Genomic DNA, 20,701 nt, shown 5'->3' on the forward strand with positions numbered 1-20,701 from the left:
TGGAAACAGGTGAATATACACTCCAGTTAGCAGGCTCAAGCAAGCTAAAACCCATCTGATAGCAAAAACTAACTAGCCGAAATTGTTAACAAGTTAGAAATGATTTAAACACACTTTGCTGTAGGCTACTATTTACTAGTTAACAAAAAATAATTTGTTATAAAATATATATTCACCCCACCCAGTATTGTAATCAAATTTTACCAGAATGCATGTTAGTCCTTGGCTCAGACAGTTTAGTAGTGTAGGCTCAATAGCATCTCATTAGTGTGCAAGATCTTGAGAATCAGCTGTGATGGAAGAATGCACTGCACATGTGATGGAAGAATGCACTGTGCATGCAGAGGGTTGCAATTCCATTGAATTGTGGATAGTTTAACCAAAATATGCCACAAGACCTAGAATTGCCTTATGTGTATACCACAAAAAAGGTTCACTGTTATAAGCTAACTTTTTTTGATGAATTTAAGCAAAATTACCTAAATTTACTTCCATTGGAAAATTTCTGGAACTTTCTCGTAAAGTTTTTGACCCTTTGCAACCCTAAGTGTATTTTTCTTTAACGCAGTCAAGGTTAAGACCTCTAGTGGGGTCGCCGAATCGGTGCAAATGCTACAGCCAAATTCATAGGAAGAAAGGAAATTCATTATGCCACTCTTTCTACTCTCCTCCTCCTCTCCTAATACCCCTATACATATATACATTAAAATACAAAAACACAGGCATGGGAAGCACAAATAAAACGTCACATCACACAGAAAAATGTACATCCCTCCACAAATAAGTCCCCAATCATTACTTTAAATTGCCCGAATGGCACCATAACATCAAGATTAAATGTAATTCAATATCCTAATACAAATTCAAAGTTATGGAATTCAAAATACAATTTCTGTTAGCACTGCAATCGCTCCATAACCTCTGCACATTAAATGATTACAATTGCAAAGCGCAGTAACCCTTTGCCACTCAGTAACTTTTAAAAGGGCCAATAAATTAGAGCAGTATTTGTTGGCCCCACTCTCCTGCTCTGTCTGGGTGCAGGCATGGGGGAAACAAGGGTCTGTTGGCAGATCGTTAATCAGTGACTTTAATGGCCTCATTAAGAGAGGAGATCAGTTGAATGGCTGGATCCTAAATCTCAAAGCGAGAGATGCTGTATCTTCAACAAAATATTAAATATGTTTGTGTATTTAGTTACATACTGTAAATGCATAGGATGACTTGTGTTCAAGTCAAGGTTGGAGAAATGGAATTTGCAACTCCTCAGCCAGCAGCCCTACAATAGCTGGTGTGTATATATAAATGGATGAACCCATCAATGATGTCTCACACCTTTCATTTCTATGTGAAGACTCAATGGCACATTTGAGTCAAGGAAGTCGATTTTTAGCAACTAAAATGACATGTCATGGGGGAGATTTTCAAGACCTAACATACACAGTTTGAGCTAGTCCAGGAAGTGACATTGCAGGCTAGCTCAGTGCTGCTCCCTCTCATTGAGGATCTTAAGTTGAAGCCCAAACGGGGTACTGCAGGCTGCTGGTAGCAACTACAGTGCATTCAGAAAGTATTCAGAACCCTTAACTTTTTCCACATTTTGTTATCACATTTACTTAACTACTCAGACCCTTTACTCAGTACTTTGTTGAAGCACCTTTGGCAGTGATTACATCCTTGAGTCTACTTGGGTATGATGCTTCATACTTGGCACACCTGTATTTGGGGAGTTTCTCCCATTCTCTCTGTAGATCCTCTCAAGCTCTGTCAGGTTGCACAGCTATTTTCAAATCTCTCCAGAGACGTTCAAGTCCGGGCTCTGGCTGGGCCACTCAAGGACATTCAGAGACTTGTCCTGAAGCCACTCCTACGTTGTCTTGGCTGTGTGCGTAGGGTCGTTGTACTGTTGGAAGGTGAACCTTCGCATCAGACTGAGAACCTGCTCCAGAGCGCAGAGGACTTCATCAAGGATTTCTCTGTACTTTCCGCCATTCATTTTCACTCGATCCTGACTAGTCTCCCAGACCCTGCTGCTGAAAACATTCCCACAGCATGATGCTGCCACCACCATGCTTCACCGTAGGGATGGTGCCAGGTTTCCTGCAGATGTGAAGTTTGGCATTTAGGCCAAAGAGTTCAATCTTTGTTTCATCAGACCATAGAATCTTGATTTGCCTTTTGTCAAACTCCAAGTGGGCTGTCATGTGCCTTTTACTGAGGGGCTTCCATCTGGCCACTCTACCATAAAGGTCTGATTGGTGGAGTGCTGCAGAGATGGTTCTCTTTCTGGAAGGTTCTCTCATCTCCACAGAGGAACTCTGGAGCTCTTTCAGATGGACCATCATGTTCTTGGTCACCTCCCTGACCAAGGCCGTTCTCCCCCGATTGCACAGGCGGCCAGCTCTAGGAAGAGTCTTGGTTCCAAACTTCTTCAATTTAAGAATGATGGAGGCCACTGTGTTCTTGGGCACCTTCAATGCTGCAGATATTTTTTTGGTACACTTCCCCAGATCTGTGCCTCGACACAATCCTGTCTCCGCGCTCTACAAACAATTCCTTCCTCATGGCTTGGTTTTTGCTCTTACATGCATTGTCAACTGTGAGACCTTATATATATACCGGTGTGTACCTTTCCGGATTATGGCCAATCAATTGATTTTTACCACAGGTGAACTCCCAAGTTGTAGAAACATTTCAAGGATGATTAATGGAAACGGGATGAACCGGAGCTCAATTTCGAGTCGCATAGCAAAGGCTCTGAATACTATAAATAAGGTATTTCAGTTTTTTATTTTGAATACATTTGCAAACATTTCTTAACCATTCTTACTTTGTCATTATAGGGTATTGTGTGTAGATGAGGACTTGTTTTATTTAATCTATTTTAGAATATGGCTGTAACGTAACAAAATGTGGAAAAATGGAAGGGGTCTGAATTCATTTTCCGAATGCACTGAATATAAAATATCCTTAACTTCTGTGTGCGATTAAAAAAATATATATATATATCTATATATAAATTGGTTCAAGAGCATACATCTGGTGTAATATAAGCAACTGTTGGTATCATGATTGTCTTAGAAAAAACAAATATTTACACAAAGATTGTACACGAAGATTGCCGTTTTCCCATTTACTATAATGCGGACCCTTCTTTGTGAAAACAACAGCCTGCAGTACCCCGGTCGGCCTTGAACTTCATGGCTTCAATGAGAGGAGGAAGTCATTCTCCACTGAGCCCTACAAACTTGCTAGCTTACTGCTGAAGAAAAGCTGGGTTGGGCCTGGTCAGGGTATTGCACTTTCAGTGTTTACCTCAGTTGACTCTGGGTAAGTAGAAAAAGCACTTCATTGCCAAAATCTCGCGCTGTCCCTTTAAGATCAGAGTGACAAGTGGTGCAAATGAGAGCCACGAGTTTGCTCCTCAACTCTCTACAGTGCAGTGGCGCGCATCGTTTCTATTTCGGATGGTGTCAACATAATTGCATTTTCATGCATTTAGGAGTCGAATATGTGGAATAGATCTGTGTCCTCACAGTAGAATGTTGTCTGGGCTGTGCAGGGCAACTCCACATATGAAGTCTTATGCAAGTAGATTTTGCTGTGTCTATCAAATTCCTTGCCACCTGCTCAAACAGCACATTTTTAATAGGTAAACCTCATTTTGGACTTAAGAATCAGAGGGGGAGTGGAAATCAAACAAGCCTGCTGTATTTGAGACAAATAAAGGGCTAGTGGCACGTTAAGAATGGAAAGAATGTATTCTCTGCACTGTGGGGTGGTTTTGGGGAATAGAGTGCTTGGTGTTGAGTGAGGCTATGGGGAAGTGTGGGCGGGTCTACCTTGGGTTTTGCCGTAATTATTAATTGTAGACCAAATAAATCCAGACGGTTAGGTAAATCCCCTCAGACATGCTCCTAGATCCAGGTGTCAGGCCTGTGTGTGATTACCTTGTGTCAGTGTGTAGCCAGGCACCTTATCTCTGAGTGTGACACAGATTACTTCCATTGTCCTGGGATATTTATGTCCTGTGTGGGATCGCTATCTCTTCCTGCTTTGTGATAGGCAATGATACAGTAGCAGGCGGGGTTACTCCAATCATCTGCCATTATGGCTGTCACAAAAGTGTATGCATCTTTATTGTTAAACCTAAACCTAACGTTTGAAGTGTCAGAGAGCGTTTCAGGCCTTCCTCTGGTCAAGACAGAACCCCAAGCTGATCTAGGCCTGCGCAAAGAAGGCTTTGTATGAGATGAGAGCAGTAAAGGAAAATGACATTCCGTACTTAGTGGTGAAACTTGAGAAGGTGGTACAAGAGAAACTGTGATAAGAAGGAATGCGCTCTTTACTGTGCATGTGCACGACTACTGTATGTGTTCTCTTTCGTTCTCTCTCTTCTCTGTGCGAGGCACAGGTGCAGTGACTGTGTAGCTCTGAGTAGTTTTCCCAGTCTGGTGGGGACAGCTGTCTCCCGGGAGATAAGAGCTCAACTGAGAACAACTAAATCCCCAGCCCACCTCTCACTCTGGGCGGCCGCTCCTTTCCCGATCACCCTGCTTATCCTCCATCCCATTATCACACTATCAGCACTCTGAGGTCAAGGGGCACTGAGCCCCTTTTCACACCTCCCTTTCACACCAAGTAGGCTACTCTATACTAGTCTCCCATGGAATCCTGCAGGTACAATGTACAGCAGGCATCATTAGCTAGATTTCGCCACGGGCCTATTTCTTCTTGAGTTTATCTTTTTTCCACTAATTGGTCTTTTGACCAATCAAATAAGATCTTTATACATCAGATCTTTTCACATTGGCTCTTTTTCAGTGCTGGTCAAAAGAAGAATCAGTGAAAAAAAGATTGGAGGCTGCGACAGTCTGCGTTTAGACTAGCAGCCCAATTCTGATATTTTTCACATCGGCTTGGAAAAAGACGTGGATAACAGACCACATTGATTTAAATCACCTTGACAGTGCTCAGACTGTCCGCAATAGGCTGAGAGAGACTGGACTGAGGGCTTGTAGGCCTGTTGTAAGGCAGGTCCTCACCAGACATCAACGTCAACAACGTCTCCTACGGGCACAAACCCTCCGTCGCTGGACCAGACAGGACTGGCAAAAAGGGCTCTTCACTGACGAGTCGCGGTTTTCGCTCACCAGGGGTGATGGTCGGATTCGCGTTTATCGACGAAGGAATGAGCGTTACACCGAGGCCTGTACTCTGGAGCAGGATCGATTTGGAGGTAGGAGGTCCGTCATGGTTGGGGCAGTGTCTCACAGCATCATCGGACTGAGCTTGTTGTCAACTTGTTATCATTGCAGGCAATCTCAACGCTGTGCGTTACAGGGAAGAAATCGTCCTCCCTCATATGGTACCCTTCCTACAGGCTCATTCTGACATGACCCTCCAGCATGACAATGCCACCAGCCATACTGCTCCTTCTGTGCATGATTTCCTGCAAGACAGGAATGCCAGTGTTCTGTCATGGCCAGAGAAGAGCCCGGATCTCAACGTCTGGGACCTGTTGGTTCGGAGGGTGAGGGCTAGGGCCATTCCCCCCAGAAATGTCCGGGAACTTGCAGGTGCCTTGGTGGAAGAGTGTGGTAACATCCCACAGCAAGAACTGTCAAATCTGGTGCAGTCCATGAGGAGGAGATGCACTGCAGTACTTAATGCAGCTGGTGGCCACACCAGATACCGACTGTTACTTTGGATTTTGAGCCCCCCCCCCCCCCCCCCTTTATTCAGCGACACATTATTCCATTTATGTTAGTCACATGTCTGTGGAACTTGTTCAGTTTATGTCTGTTGTTGACTCTTATGTTCATACAAATATTTACACATGTTAAGTTTGAAAATAAACGTGGTTGACAGTGAGAGGACGTTTCTTTTTTTGCTGAGTTTCCATTTGACTGGTTCTGACAGACTACTAATTTCCAAAGAAACTGCCCAGCCAATCACTGTCCTAGTTCAATGTCAGCTAGTTCTCCTGTATGCCCGAGTGTGCAAAATGTAATTCTGCTGATGGTTGGTAATGTCTGGACCTGTTAGAATCCCTCAGTGACTGTTGTGGCATGGTGGGTAAACACATATATATTGTCTTGTTTACTTGGTTCTTTGTGTGGTTGTGGGTGTGTTTAATGAAAACTGGGTTTGTGTGCATAATATTCACTGATTGCACACAATTATTTGTGCACATTTTTCTATTTTGATATTAACACTGTCTCACTGTGTGGGTGATGGAGTGATGCATTTGGATCTGGGGGATAGGGATAGACAATTAATAGAATTCTGATCGAAATCGCAATATTGACATGTGCAATATCCTTATCACAAGAGATCCATATCGCATGGAATATTTTGAACAGCCACTCAGCCGCGTAAGTAATTTTCTTTAAAAAAAATAGTTACTCAGTTTTTATCTCCTGTTGCGGCTGCTTCCCACACTAAGTTTGCATGCTGTTCTGTTAGGTCAAATGCAGTCAACAGATTGTTCCAAACAAGAATGATGCTGCCTTCCACCTCATATATATATATACAGTGGGGAGAACAAGTATTTGATACACTGCCGATTTTGCAGGTTTTCCTACTTACAAACCATGTAGAGGTCTGTAATTTTTATCATAGGTACACTTCAACTGTGAGAGACGGAATCTAAAACAAAGATCCAGAAAATCACAGTGTATGATTTTTAAGTAATTAATTTGCATTTTATTGCATGACATAAGTATTTGATCACCTACCAACCAGTAAGAATTTCGGCTTTCACAGACCTGTTTTTCTTTAAGAAGCCCTCCTGTTCTCCACTCATTACATGTATTAACTGCACCTGTTTGAACTCGTTACCTGTATAAAAGACACCTGTCCACACACTCAATCAATCAGACTCCAACCTCTCCACAATGGCCAAGACCAGAGAGCTGTGTAAGGACATCAGGGATAAAATTGTAGACCTGCACAAGGCTGGGATGGGCTAAGGACAATAGGCAAGCAGCTTGGTGAGAAGGCAACAACTGTTGGCGCAATTATTAGAAAATGGAAGAAGTTCAAGATGACGGTCATCACCCTCGGTCTGGGGCTCCATGCAAAATCTCACTTCGTGGGGCATCAACGATCATGAGGAAGGTGAGGGATCAGCCCAGAACTACACGGCAGGACCTGGTCAATGACCTGAAGAGAGCTGGGACCACAGTCTCAAAGAAAACCATTAGTAACACACTACGCCGTCATGGATTAAAATCCTGCAGCGCACGCAAGGTCCCCCTGCTCAAGCCAGCGCATGTCCAGGCCAATCTGAAGTTTGCCAATGACCATCTGGATGATCCAGAGGAGGAATGGGAGAAGGTCATGTGGTCTGATGAGACAAAAATAGAGCTTTTTGGTCTAAACTCCACTCGCTGTGTTTGGAGGAAGAAGAAGGATGAGTACAACCCCAAGAACACCATCCCAACCGTGAAGCATGGAGGTGGAAACATCATTCTTTGGGGATGCTTTTCTGCAAAGGGGACAGGACGACTGCACCGTATTGAGGGGAGGATGGATGGGGCCATGTTGGCCAAGATCTCGCGATACAACCTCCCAGCCAGCCATGACAACCATTGAAGATGGGTCATGGCTGGGTCTTCCAGCATGACAATGACCCGAAACACACAGCCAGGGCAACTAAGGAGTGGCTCCGTAAGAAGCATCTCAAGGTCCTGGAGTGGCCCAGCTAGTCTCCAGACCTGAACCCAATAGAAAATCTTTGGAGGGAGCTGAAAGTCCGTATTGCCCAGCGACAGCCCCAAAACCTGAAGGATCTGGAGAAGGTCTGTATGGAGGAGTGGGCCAAAATCCCTGCTGCAGTGTGTGCAAACCTGGTCAAGAACTACAGGAAACGTATGATCTCTGTAATTGCAAACAAAAGTTTCTGTACCAAATATTAAGTTCTGCTTTTCTGATGTATCAAATACTTATGTCATGCAATAAAATGCAAATTTAATTACTTAAAAATCATACAATGTGATTTTTCTGGATCTTTGTTTTCGATTCCGTCTCTCACAGTTGAAGTGTACCTATGATATAAATTACAGACCTCTACATGCTGTGCAAGTAGGAAAACCTGCAAAATCGGCAGTGTATCAAATACTTGTTCTCCCCACTATATATATATATATATATATATATATATATATATATATATATATATATATATATATATATATATATACATATATAAAATCTCATTATATTTCTATGCTTCCAACAGTTCAAGTGTTTTGATATACATCGTGAGTTAAATCGCAAATGTATTTGGTAAAAATATCGCAATTCAATTTTTTCCTGATATCGTGCAGCCCTAATGGCTGTCATTTAAAGTTTCATCTGAGTGAATGCTGAATGTGCAGCAAGAGAAGCTTGGGCTGAAATAATAGCTAAATATGTCGTTTAAAGCTTCCCTCTCTCTGGAAATGTGTAGAGCATACAGAGCACTGTGTGTCTCATGTTGAAGACATTAAAACCAGGTCTTTGCCTCCAGGAGAAGGGCAGTGGCCTGGGTTATGGGGGGAAAAACCCAATGAGAAATGGTATTTCCATAAACCAGTCTGTTTTGTATTTGCAGATACCCATCTATTCTCACTCCACTTTCGTCAAAGACAGTGCTCTGCTGATTTATAGTCATTGTAGTTTTCGGCATGTTGCAACAGTTGACTAATAACTGTTATTCTGATGGCATACTGCTGACAGTGACTGATGTGCCTTTTAGGTTATTGTTACCATTACTTTCATTCCTCAACGTAAAGTGCAGCCATATACCTAATCAGATTAAGAACCTGAACTAGAGCTGTGTTTCCTTGAGTGTGATCATAAGCTTGCAGTCAGGTTCTCAAGTCCCTTTTGCCTGTCCTGTCTTTCACTAAACAGTTTTCTAGGTGTGCTGTTGAGAATAAGACTTGGTCATCACACAAGTTACTGATCACACAAGGTTTATTAAGGCATCTGTCATCTTTGGAATTTTTGTTGGATGATTGAGCCGACAACATGCAGTTCCACTTGATGTTTTTGTCTTGCAGAGTTCTAGTATGCAATCTTGTAAGATGAAGACTAGCTGTGTTTCTGAAGGAGATATGAGCTTTAATTTCCCATTTGGTGCATCATGCTCTGGGGTGTCTGGGTATTTATTGTAAGCCCTTTCCAACATCGATAGACAGTCTGGCAGGCCAAGACAAGTAGGGATTTGTCAAGGCTAAATGACTCAAGGCTGATAAGGATCACCTCATTGTGTTCTGTTATCACAGCCTTGAGTTGCGCTTATGAGTCAAGGAAAAATACTAAGGGCTGAGTTAAGTTTCAAGATGAACACTTTTCTTGGGGTCCCTTTTAGTTGTCAATCTTTTACACAAAGCTATTTGGGGTACTATTTATGGTATATAATTGCAGTAGAGAACACACATGTATAATTACATGTAATTTATGATTTGGAAACAACGTGCTGGTCTTGCTTGAAGAGGGAGAGGCAGGAAGAGTGTGATGTCAGCCAGGGAAGAGTAGAGGAAGCCGGAGGAGGAGAGGGCTGCTGGGAGGGGGACCGCCTTTCCATTTCCTGGCAGCGCCTCTGCTCTGCGCTCCCTTTCTTCTGAGTTTGAGAGAGGGGCCAGAGATTTAAACTTCAGATGAGTAGATGTTGTTGGATCGCTGTCCGTGGATCTCTTTACTTGATTAGACCCAAGGAAACCTCTCCTGGTCTGGGTGGTCAACGCTGAGAGTAAGCCACAACACTAGCAAAGATGTACAGTGGATATGGAGGTACCCTTTCCCCCTTTTAACCAGCAGGGCTTGTAGACTTGATATAGTTATTTTGTGTTCTAGGGTACGATGGAGTTTTGAAGTGGTGGGATGTTAGTTTTGTCTGTAGTGTTGTTACTCTTGTTTTGGAATGGTGGTGTTGGTAGACTGTAAGTGTGAGGTGATTTTGGTGTAGTTGCTCGCTGCTTGTTTTTAAGTATTTCACACAATATCAGGCAATGGAGGCATGTTGTAAAATGTTACCTCGCGCTTAACCCATACCAGTTTGTATTTTCTTTTCTGTCTGAACGTGTTTTCCCATTGATTGTGGATGTTTCGTTTTTCTTGCTGTCTCTTTGTTCCCTCCCCATCTCTCTCTGTTTGAGGCTGTATTCCTCTTCTCCAGCTTTGCATAGTCCTGTTTGTCAGACCTGAAGTTTGATCTGCCTGGCACTGCCCTGAAAGCAGGGGGAAGAAAACCCTCTTCCATTCTTTTTCTTCCTGCTAACAACTCTGGCTATACTATCTCAGTCTTAGACAGTCCCCAGTGTCCTGTAGGTTTGTGGTCAAGGGGGGTGACTAGTTTGTGGTAACGCCCAGGTGGTCTCCCATTGGATGTTTAAATTAATGTGGTTTAATTTGGTCTGTAGGGAGGAAACAAACGGGTCTTTGAAGGTCGTCGGCCCCACAGATCTGTGTTAGGGGGTGTTGAGGTAGACCAGCGTTTTCGAGGGGCAGTGTGTCAACGCCTGTGTTCATACAGTGCTGTGGCTGTCTGTGACTTACTAACATACCCTAGGGGAGGTCCTTACATATGTGGGTTATGCTTATGGTTTGGTCACACTCTGGTCAGGTCCTGTTGTTGTGGAAATTTGAGGAACAGTATTTCAAACCTGTCCCTCATGGCCAGTGTTGTAAACATATCCATGGACTTTGAGACAGTGGACAGTGACTAGGGGGCTTGACTGAAATCAGAGCACTGCAATGAGTCTGGTAAACAGTATTAGATTTGAATCATATCTGATCTCTTAATTCAATGGAGGTGTTAGATAACTGTAGAACAGGAGTGGAGGACTGGTGAGAAGAATCAAGAAGTGGGTGGATGGAGAGAGGCTTTTTTAGGCTCTGGTTGAGAGAAGGGAAGGAAAGGGACACGTATGTGTTTAGGGGCTTTCTCATAGAGAGCGGACACATGACTCCTGGCCGGGGCCATTAGGATCAGGAACTAACCTGCTGATCATATCCTGGATCTGTCGAGGGAGGGAGCACCAAGCAGCCTCTCATAAACCCAATAATTTCAATATAAACATCAACGACTCATTTAGGTTCCTCATTAGCTTTTGATTTCCTTTTTTTTCTTATACAAGTTCACCAAAATGTTGATGGTTAGAGAGCTGATGCTTAGCCCTACTGCTTGGAAATTTGATCCTTCTTTATTTAAGCAATAAGACCCGTGGGGGTGTGGTATATGGCCAATATACTGCGGCTAGGAGTGCTAGGATACACCCTATAGCTGTGGTATATTGGTCATGTATCACAAACCTCCCAGGTGCCTTTTTGCTATTACTAACTGGTTACCAATGTAATTGGAGCAGTAAAAATAACAGTTTTGTCATACCCATGGTATACGGTCTGATATACCACAGCTTTCATCCAATCAGCATTCAGGGCTCGAACCATCCAGTCAGTATGTTTTATTTCCCATAATCCAGAGCTTTAATGGTTATATAAGGTCAGTAAAGGATGTTTATACTGCACGTGGGGTTACTGGGTGACCCAGAAATGTCTACTTGCTGTATTTTGTGGTGCTAATTGCCCCTCTACTCTTGTACTTGTGTGTGTTTTTTTAAAGCTTGTTGCACCATTTTGTCTGTCCCCAGTGTTGTTTTTGGAGCCGGCTAGCCCTTCCCCTGTCCCTCAGCTCAGTGTTGTATTAGGGAACTGGTATGCCCTACCATCCCGTCACCCTACCCCCACTGCTGATCATTCCTGGGACCCTGGCACAGTCCTGTGACCCTCTGTTCTGAGTGGTCTACTGTGCCTAAGTTTTTCAGGGCCTGTGTGCCCCAGGGGACAGTAGACCCTGCTTATCTCTGCTGTGTTTGGAATGTCAGAGGGAGACCGGCTGGTTGATAAGGGGTGAAGCCTGTATCTGAGGCCAGCTCCGTCCCCATTGGCTGTCCCTTGGCCATGTCAATAGTGCTTTTGTTACTCCAGCTACACCTCTCTCTGGCTGATCACAAAACGGTGTGTTTTCTCTCATTCACAGACTCAACACAAGACAGAGACCACATAAACAACTCCCTTGTTTATAAACACCCAAGAGACTCCTTTGACCTGCAGGTGTGATATACACATTAAGATGAGAAGGGTGATGCTTTGATGTGCATCATGATGCTGAGGGTGGATCAGAGTGGGTATGATGGAGCGGGTGGCCCCTGTGTGCTTTTTTACCCCTTCTAGAACTGTTCAGGAACGGGGCCAGCCAGGCAGCAGAACAATGGGTGTAACTATGTCTATGGGCTTCACACCCTGTCCAGCAACACCACACTCATCATGGAAACCGATGGAAGCCTGTAGTTATGTGGCGTACGACTCTCTCGTGGTTTTATGTTTGTTCCGCTCAATAGATTTCCCCATCGTGTGATCTCACGGTTTATTCCCAGGCTGACCTATCCTCTTATGGGACAGGTAGGAACCAAGCAGGAAAGGCTGGCTATATTGTTGGGATGGTTGACTTGGTGCACTGCGTGTGGGTGGGGGTGCAGCAGGGTATTCATCCAAGGCTGAGTGAAGAAAGGATAATGTGCTGCTTACCTGTGTGCTGTTTACTACGTGATGCCCATGATGAGAAGGATCCTCTTGAAGATGTGTGTGTACAGTAAGTGCCGTGTACTACCAGCTGTAAAGGCGTATACTTAAATATGTTTTGGCACAGTATATGATTTGTGTGTAAAGAAATACTAGTGGTTCCTCAAATGTACTGTATATGGCACAGAAACTATCATATGCCAAATATAAATTACCAGTTTATAGTGAAGAGGTGCAACTATTTATTAGTCTGTCCATCCCTCACGCTCCATGATCCCTTTTTTGCATTTTATTTAGCTTGTTTTGCCTCCTTCGGGTCTCTGTCCGTATCGAAGGAAAAGAAAATGGGTTCAGTCAATAGTCCAGGCAGAGAGCTGTATCTCAGTCTCTGGCCTGTTCTAGATTTTTATTTTCCTCAACCATCTGCCTTTTTAGAGTTTCCGACTTCAGACTTCCTGTAGAATGGCACCATTTTCTCTGCCTTGGGTTTGGCAGCTGGGTGTCTCTGGGTTTGTGAGTCTGAGCTGTTTGCAGTAGCACAGTTGACTGATTGATTATAAAAGGCCTCTAATTGACTTATCAGGGAAATCATCTTACCAGGGATCAGTATGTGATTAAATATACATTTTTCACCAGGCAGACTTTAGCTTTTAACTTTACCTTCACAGGCACTTAACCCTACATCTTCCATGTGAAAATCACTGAATTGAGTGAAATATTACTTTTACATATGAGATTTACTGTAGTTCTGTTTCGAGCTGTAGGGCCTCTCCCTCGTCTCCCTATAGGCTTCACGCTCACAGCCCCTTCTCCTTGGCTGGGTTTTGCTGAGTGAGATGGACGTAGATGAAATGCTACTGTAGGGAATGAGTGTTGGCCTATGGGGACTCAATTGGATGTAGTGAATTGTATTGAGCGTAGATGGCCAGCTCAGTTCTCTGTTTTATGACGTGAGGTATTTGTAGCTGTGACTGCTGTTTCCTGACTACCACTCTTGCAAGTTCAAAATAAACCTTGGCTTCCTTCCTAAGGGCCTGAATGCATCTCTGTATCTAAGGAACTCATATCACTGCTGCTGACCAAACAAGACAACACTGATCAAACTGACAGGGCTTGACAAAACCACAATGCTCAGTAGAACTGTGGCTACCATTGACAATAACAATAACACCTCCTCCTGGGGAGAACAGTTCAAATGTATATTTGATTTGTGTGTAATAGGACTGAGCCTGTGTCTCTGTGTATTGAAGCTAAAGTCTTTGCGCTTGAGGTTGCCTCACCTGAGGCTTCCTAACGTCACAGGGCCTGTGTCTCTCTGTGTGGGGCTGTTGTCCTGACGATTGGTGTGTGTTTAATCTAGTCTCAATCACTCCCTCTTCTTCTCCTATCAAAAAGGTCCTTGTTTCGGGCCTGTGTGATGATGTCACTAATGCTGCGAAAAAATCCCCAGTGTCAGGGCCTGGTACGCCAATGCTCATTTACTCACAATGAACTCCGAGACACACAGTTTACCTAGACGGGGAAATCTTCTCTCTATTCCTCTTTCTCTCTCTCATCCCTGCACTACTATCTTCCTTGATACAAGTGCAACATGGTTGTAACTTTGTGCTGTGGCCAAGCACCTCTAGAGGAAGAGCGTGGGTGGTAGAGAACAGAGATAGTGGGCAGGCAGCAGTAATGTGTTTGCAGTCTGCACTGTGTCTCGGTTATTGCTTGATCTTCACTGGTCTTTTGTTTCCAGTGTGGAAATGGTGACACACAGTACCCTCGCTGCTTGACCTTGCACCACAGGAAGAGGGAGGGAATATGGAGGCATACAGAGGGTGCAGGAGTAGATGGAGGGGTGTGGGAGGGCAGGCCTACAATACAGAAACGGTCCGACTGCCTTTTGACATTTAACATTTTGAGTTACTGAATGCATTATGGCAGATGCGTTATGACAAATTATGGCTTGTTGAAAGTTGGATAACCAAATGAATGTTGACATGTCAGAACATTTGAATCTGTAGATTTGCTACAGACTAAAACTAACTGATCTGTCAGATAATTAGACAACTTGCTGGTACTTTTAAACCAAAAACAACAAACTATCTGCATATCACTGTTCATGCAAAAGAGATACAGATAAAAATCTCTCCAAGGCACGAGATTTAATGTTTTCTTACATAATCTCTCCAAGAGCTCTCGGCTGGATATACAGTATAATAAGATGCTTTGATGTGAAGAACTGGTATTTGTCCCAAGAGTGTGGAGCCCCTGCAGCTTATTAGGGAACACAGTTTGAAAAATGTCAATTTTGATTCATAAGGACAAAGGGCATAGACCTATCAAGATTTCAAGAAATGTGTATTTGAGAAAAAAATCATGGCATAATTGTGTTCCTGTGAAAGAACAATGCCAATGGAAGCCGGGTTCAGTTGTAAAAAAAAATCTGCTCTGCTCATTTTCATGTCTTCCTGCAGTGCCTGAGGACAAATTCCAAACTGGCCCCATTTTGTCTGTCACTGTGTAACTTCTAAAGCCTTCACTCTTGTCTCTGCAGGGAGTCCCTCCAGAGCTGTGTCCTCCATGTCCCTCTCCATGCGCCCGTCGCGCCGAGTCCTTTCCAGATCCATCACTAGGAGCCAGTCCTTTGCTGGGGTCAACTCCTACGATAAGCCCTACAGGTGAGAACACTCCCTCTGAGGTCTAGTGTACACTACCGTTAAAAAAGCATTCGGAAAGTATTCAGACCCCTTGAATTTTTCCACATTTTGTTACCTTACAGCCTTATTCTAAAATGTATGAAATTGTTTTTTCCTCATCAATCTACACACACTACCCCATAATGACGAAGCAAAAAACGTAAATATTATATTTACATAAGTATTCAGACCCTTTACTTTGAAGCACCTTTGGCAGTGATTACAGACTTGAGTCTTCTTGGGTATGACACTACAAGCTGGGCACACCTGTATTTGTGGAGTTTCTCCCATTCTTCTCTACAGAGCCTCTCAAGCTCTGTCAGGTTGGACGGGGAGTGTCGCTGCACAGCTATTTTCAGGTCTCTCCAAAGATGTTAGTTCACGTTCAAGTCCGGGCTCTGGCTGGGCCACTCAAGGACATTTAGACATTTCTCCCGAAGCCACCCCTGCGTTGTCTTGGCTGTGTGCTTAGGGTCGTTGGACGGTGAAACTCCGCCCCAGTCTGAGGTCCAGAGCACTCTGGAGCAGGTTTTCATCAAGGATGTCTCTATACTTTTCTCTGTTCATCTTTCCCTCGATCATGACTAGTCTCCCAGTCCCTGCCGCTGAAAAAACATCCCCACAACATGATGCTGCCAGGTTTCCTGCAGACGTGCCACTTGCCATTCAGGCCAAATAGTTCAATCTTGGTTTCATCAGTCCAGAGAATCTTGTTTCTCATGGTCTGAGAGTCCTTAAGGTGCCTTTAAGCAGGCTATCGTGTGCCTTTTACAGAGGAGTGGCTTCTGTCTGGCATTCTACCATAAAGGCCTGATTGGGGGTGTGCTTCAGAGATGGTTGTCCTTCTGAAAGGTTCTCCCATCTCCACAGAGGAACTCTGGAGCTCTGTCAGAGTGAGCATCAGGTTATTGGTCACCTCCCTGACCAAGGACCTTCTCCCGCGATTGCTCAGTTTGGCCGGGCGGCCTGCTCTAGGAAGAGTATTGGTGGTTCCAAACTTCTTCCATTTAAGAATGATGGAGGCCACTGTGTTCTTGTGGACCTTAAATGCTGCAGACATTTTTTGGTACCCTTCCCCTCGATACAATCCTGTCTCAGAGCTTTACAGACAATTCCTTCAAGCTCATGGCTTGGTGTTTGTTCTGACATGCACTGTCAACTGTGGGACCTTTTTATATAGACAGGTGTGTGCCTTTCCAAATCATGTCCAATCAATTCAATTTACAACAGGTGGACTCCAAGTTGTAGAAACATCTCAAGGATGATCAATGGAAACAGGATGCACTTGAGCTAAATTTCGAGTCTCATAGCAAAGGGTCTGAATACTTATGTAAATAAGGGATTTCTGTATTTTCATTTGTAATACATTTGCACACACAAATCCCCCACCCCCCTGACATTATGGGATATTGTGTGTAGATTGAGGGAAAACATTTATTAAATCCCTTTTTGAATAAGTCTAATGTAACAAAATGTGGAAAAATGGAAGGGGTCTGAATACCTTCCGAATTCTGTGTATGTGTGTGTTTATATATATGGAGTATACAAAACATTGAGAGCATTTGCTCTTTCCATGACAAATCACATTTTATTGGTCACATGCACATATTTAGCAGATGTTATTGTGGGTGTAGCAAAATCATAGCTCCAACAGTGCAGTAGTATCGAACAAGCAAAGCTTTGGTCTATCCAAATGGATTTTCTTTGTCCCTGTCAGGTAGAGTGGAGGAAAATCAAGGGCACTAGTTATTTATGAATGAAGGTCCATCTACTAGAAACCAGGTCAGAATATGAAAGGAGGAACAGAGAGGAGAATGGAGTGTGTATGCCTGAGTAACATGCTCATGAGTTTGTGTTAGAGACCGAGAGCGTCAGGAGAGGGAGGAAGAGGAAATTTAGCCGTCTCTAGTAGTTCGAATTTAGCTGATAGAGATATGAATGATGCTGTCAACAGTTGTAAGGAATGCATTAACATGAAGCAGTAGTTATGATTTACTTCATGGTTATTAGTTTTATGTCTGGATGAGGTAGTGAAAGGTGTGTTGAGTCTTATAAGATAATATCTTGCTTGAGTTTTTTCAAAGCTGAAGAGATTATGAGCAGGCTAGACAGACTAATGCATTTCTCTTCCGTAGCCCATTGACTGGCCTGTCATCTGTGAAAGAGGAGTCTTGACTCACATTGATTACCTGTTGGATTTTATAAAGTGTAACTTATTATTTTAACTCAGTTATTATTAAGATTTACTCCTGACTGTGCAAATCTTTGCTTAACACAAGTTGCAATAAAATATGCTTTGGAAGGGTGTGTTTGAGATGGGATACTCCATCAGTGTCCTTGCTAGTGAGGAGACATCAACATGTCTTTGGCCTGTTCTGTATGAATGAGACTTATCTCCATATCATGTTTAAATCATTTAAATAACATTGATTCCATCAATTCACCAGCAGTCAGTGATTGCAGTGCTACATTTTCAGTCTTGCCATTAGTAAAAAGTATTGTGTTTATGTTTTAGAAACCTATCAGTGTTCAGCACCCTGGGGGTCACCAGGAAGCCCTCCAGAGTCAGCAGGATGTTCACCCTCTCTGCTAAATCACCACCGCCCAAGGTGCCCCAGCCTGAGAGGCTAGACGAAGTCTATGAGGCTCTGAAGAGAGGCCTGCAGTGAGCGCGTGCACACACACACACACACACAGACAGAAAGCACTTTTTCACAATACGTTACTGTCATGCATGCCTGCTCAGACATACAGGAAATTGACATGCCATGTACGTCTCAGGTCTTACCTGCAGGTGCACCAGATGGAGCTGGACAGCCTGAACCAACAGATGAGGGAGTCCAAGAGGAACTCTCGCCTGGTAGGTACCACCAGGGCTTGAATCTGCCTTAAAATGGTGTAAGCTCACTTGATCTTGTAATGGGTTTTACTGGACAGTATAATAATGTGATCTTGTTCCTCTTCAGGGGTTTCTCTATGAGCTGGATAAGGTGAGTTTGACCCTGTCTTTTTATTATTCACCCACTCCATTGCACAGTAGCACACAGTAATCATATGAGCTTTCACCAAAAAAATCAGACAGCAATCCATTGGTCCCAAATTATATTCTATCCATTATTTTACTTTGAGAATGAAGGTTAGCATCATTTTGAGTCCTTCTTGTGTTTCTTCCAACAGCAAGTAAAAGTGAATGAGAGGTTCATGCGACGGCTTGAGTTCCATCTAAGCAAGGTGAGTCGTGTGTGTGTGAGAGAAAGAAAATGGGGAAACAATATTGTGATTGTTAAATAAACTGTGTGCTTGTAGAAGTTATTTATCTTGGGTGTGTCAGATAGGAATAGATGTGAAAAGTTGTGTTAAAGTTATGTAAGCTACATACTGTATGTATGTGAAATTAAACAAGTAATGTTAGGTTTTCATTTGATTACAACTGACCACTCAGAGTATGTCTGTAGCCACCCACACACTACAGCAGGCCTAGCAGACAGACAGGGCCTCTAACAGTGATTGTGTGGGTGAGTACCTGACAGGTCGCAGTCCAGGGGTAAGGTCCAGCAGCTCTTGGCTTAGTCACTGTACTTATGAGTGAGTGCTGCTTTCTAGTTTTCAAAACCAGCCCTGTGTTTGCGTTGGTGCAACTGAGCCTCATCACACATGCACACACAGTATGGCTGGGTGTGGTTAACTGGCAGGGGGTGGCCTCAGGCTAATCTCACATTCCTGGTTTGATTTCTGAGCGTTTTAACCCTGCTGAGAGAGCAGGACACTGGCAAGGCTGCTAACCCGACACAGCTGCAGCAGCACAGGAACACCTCCGTCTTCTTCCTCCTCCTTATTTTCCTCCTCCTACCTGTTTGACATTTGACTAGTTTTTGTTTTACAAGCGGGGTTTGCCTTTGGGAGCCTCTGACCTCCTAGCAGTCAAATGTCATAGCCCATCACCTGGATAAGGAGAGCAGAGTTTTTATTTATTTCAAAGTGAACTTAACCACTTGTTGACCTGCCCTTCCTCTTCCTGGCGACTGAGTTATGCTGATTGCCCCTCCAGAAGGAAACGCCATTGATTCGTTTTTATTCTGAAGGTTCCTTGAACTGTCTGTCGCCGCTATAATCCTTGGTCAGTACAGAGAATTTAGTAAAACCACAAGTCCAATTCCCTTTCTCCATCCATGGTTAATTTAGGAAAGGGGCAATTTTAGCTAGCTAGCCACCGGAGGACAACACAACGAGATGCAACAATTCAAGTTGATTCTGTCATTGACGTATGCTCTCAATGCGATTTGATAGGAGTGAGTCGAAACTGGCTTCCCTTGACACTTCTTTGGTGCGCCAGGATTTGGTTTCTTCCCCCACTGCACCCAGTCAGCTACGCAGGGGAGCATTTCTGCTTTAATCATCACATCAATGGAGAAGCATTTAGGGAATGGGCAAACCAACCCTGCTGGGTGTCTGCAGTCATATCTTGTTAAATATGGGAATTTTCCGATAGTCGTTTCACCAACAGTGCATTCGTAAAGTATTCAGGCCCTTTGACTTTTTCCACATTTTGTAACGTTACAGCTTTATTCTAAAATGTATTAAATTATTTTTTCCTCATCAATCTACACACAATACCCCATAATGACTCTGGTTTCTCTTCATTACGCACAAGCCTTTCGCCTTCTACTAAAGACGTCCAGGGAGACGAACACTGATTAGTTCAACGTATTTTTGGTAAGGCGGCAGGTAGCCTAGCGGTTAGAGGCAAGTCAGTAAACGAAGGGTTGCCCGTTTGAATCCCAGGTCCGACCGGAAAAATTGGGCAGGAAGTGAGCTGGCGACTGGATGGTTGCTGGTATCGTATCCTAGATGCCATTGTGCCCTTAAGCAAGGCGCTTAACCCCCCACACCAACAGCTCCCGGGCGCCCAGTGTGGCAGCCTCCTGCACCTGTCCAAAACCTTTATGTATGTGTCTTTAAGAGGGGTTGGGTGAAAGGTCTACTTTTGGCATGAAAAACAGTCCACCTCTGCCTCTTTCAAAATGTTCTAATAGAAATGGGGTGTGCCTTTTGGTGCTTCCTTGTGTCATGCTGGGCATGCGCGCAGTGAGTAACGTAGCTAGTTTCTTAGCTAAGCTAGCCACTGTAACTAGCCAGTAACTCCTCCAGTACTTGATGATGCCATTTCACAGGATTTGTTTTTGGACGGAAGCTGTAGAGATCGGTAAAAAATTGCATTTTAGTAGCCAAATATCTTATTATATATTATATATTATATATAAATATCAAATGTTTGTTTTTTACGCATTAAATTACCTAATATGATGGTGTATTGATCGGTTACAGTTTAACGCTGTTATTTTTGTGTTTTTGTCCAAATTTCGGTTGGACCCTGTGTGCAATTGACCAAAAGTTATCTTAATCTACATTTCTGCTTAACCTCTATCAGTGGCGTCAGTTCTGCT

General features: G+C 43.6%; 1 protein-coding gene and 1 non-coding gene across 10 annotated transcripts in view; both read left to right on the plus strand.

Moving 5' to 3' along the window:
• LOC129862505 (rho family-interacting cell polarization regulator 1-like) overlaps window positions 1–20,701 on the plus strand; it is a 110,529-nt gene that overhangs the window by 26,076 nt on the left and 63,752 nt on the right. For 2 of the 9 annotated variants that reach the window (XM_055934246.1, XM_055934247.1), the window contains exons 1-6: window positions 9,590–9,783; window positions 15,116–15,239; window positions 17,773–17,922; window positions 18,039–18,117; window positions 18,224–18,247; window positions 18,435–18,488. In XM_055934246.1, coding sequence (XP_055790221.1) covers window positions 9,765–9,783; window positions 15,116–15,239; window positions 17,773–17,922; window positions 18,039–18,117; window positions 18,224–18,247; window positions 18,435–18,488 — 450 coding nt within the window. In that variant the 5' untranslated portion in view covers window positions 9,590–9,764. Of the gene's footprint in view, window positions 1–9,589; window positions 9,784–12,022; window positions 12,644–15,115; window positions 15,240–17,772; window positions 17,923–18,038; window positions 18,118–18,223; window positions 18,248–18,434; window positions 18,489–20,701 lie in introns of those variants that run through there. The other 7 variants (XM_055934249.1, XM_055934252.1, XM_055934244.1 and 4 more) reach the window with 7 other exon arrangements.
• Window positions 19,879–19,990, plus strand: LOC129863028 (U5 spliceosomal RNA). The gene has a single exon (XR_008760898.1). It is a non-coding gene; the product is annotated as a U5 spliceosomal RNA (small nuclear RNA).

Source organism: Salvelinus fontinalis, chromosome 9 (genome assembly GCF_029448725.1).
Source record: "Salvelinus fontinalis isolate EN_2023a chromosome 9, ASM2944872v1, whole genome shotgun sequence".
In the NCBI taxonomy this organism is placed as follows: Eukaryota; Metazoa; Chordata; class Actinopteri; order Salmoniformes; family Salmonidae; genus Salvelinus; species Salvelinus fontinalis.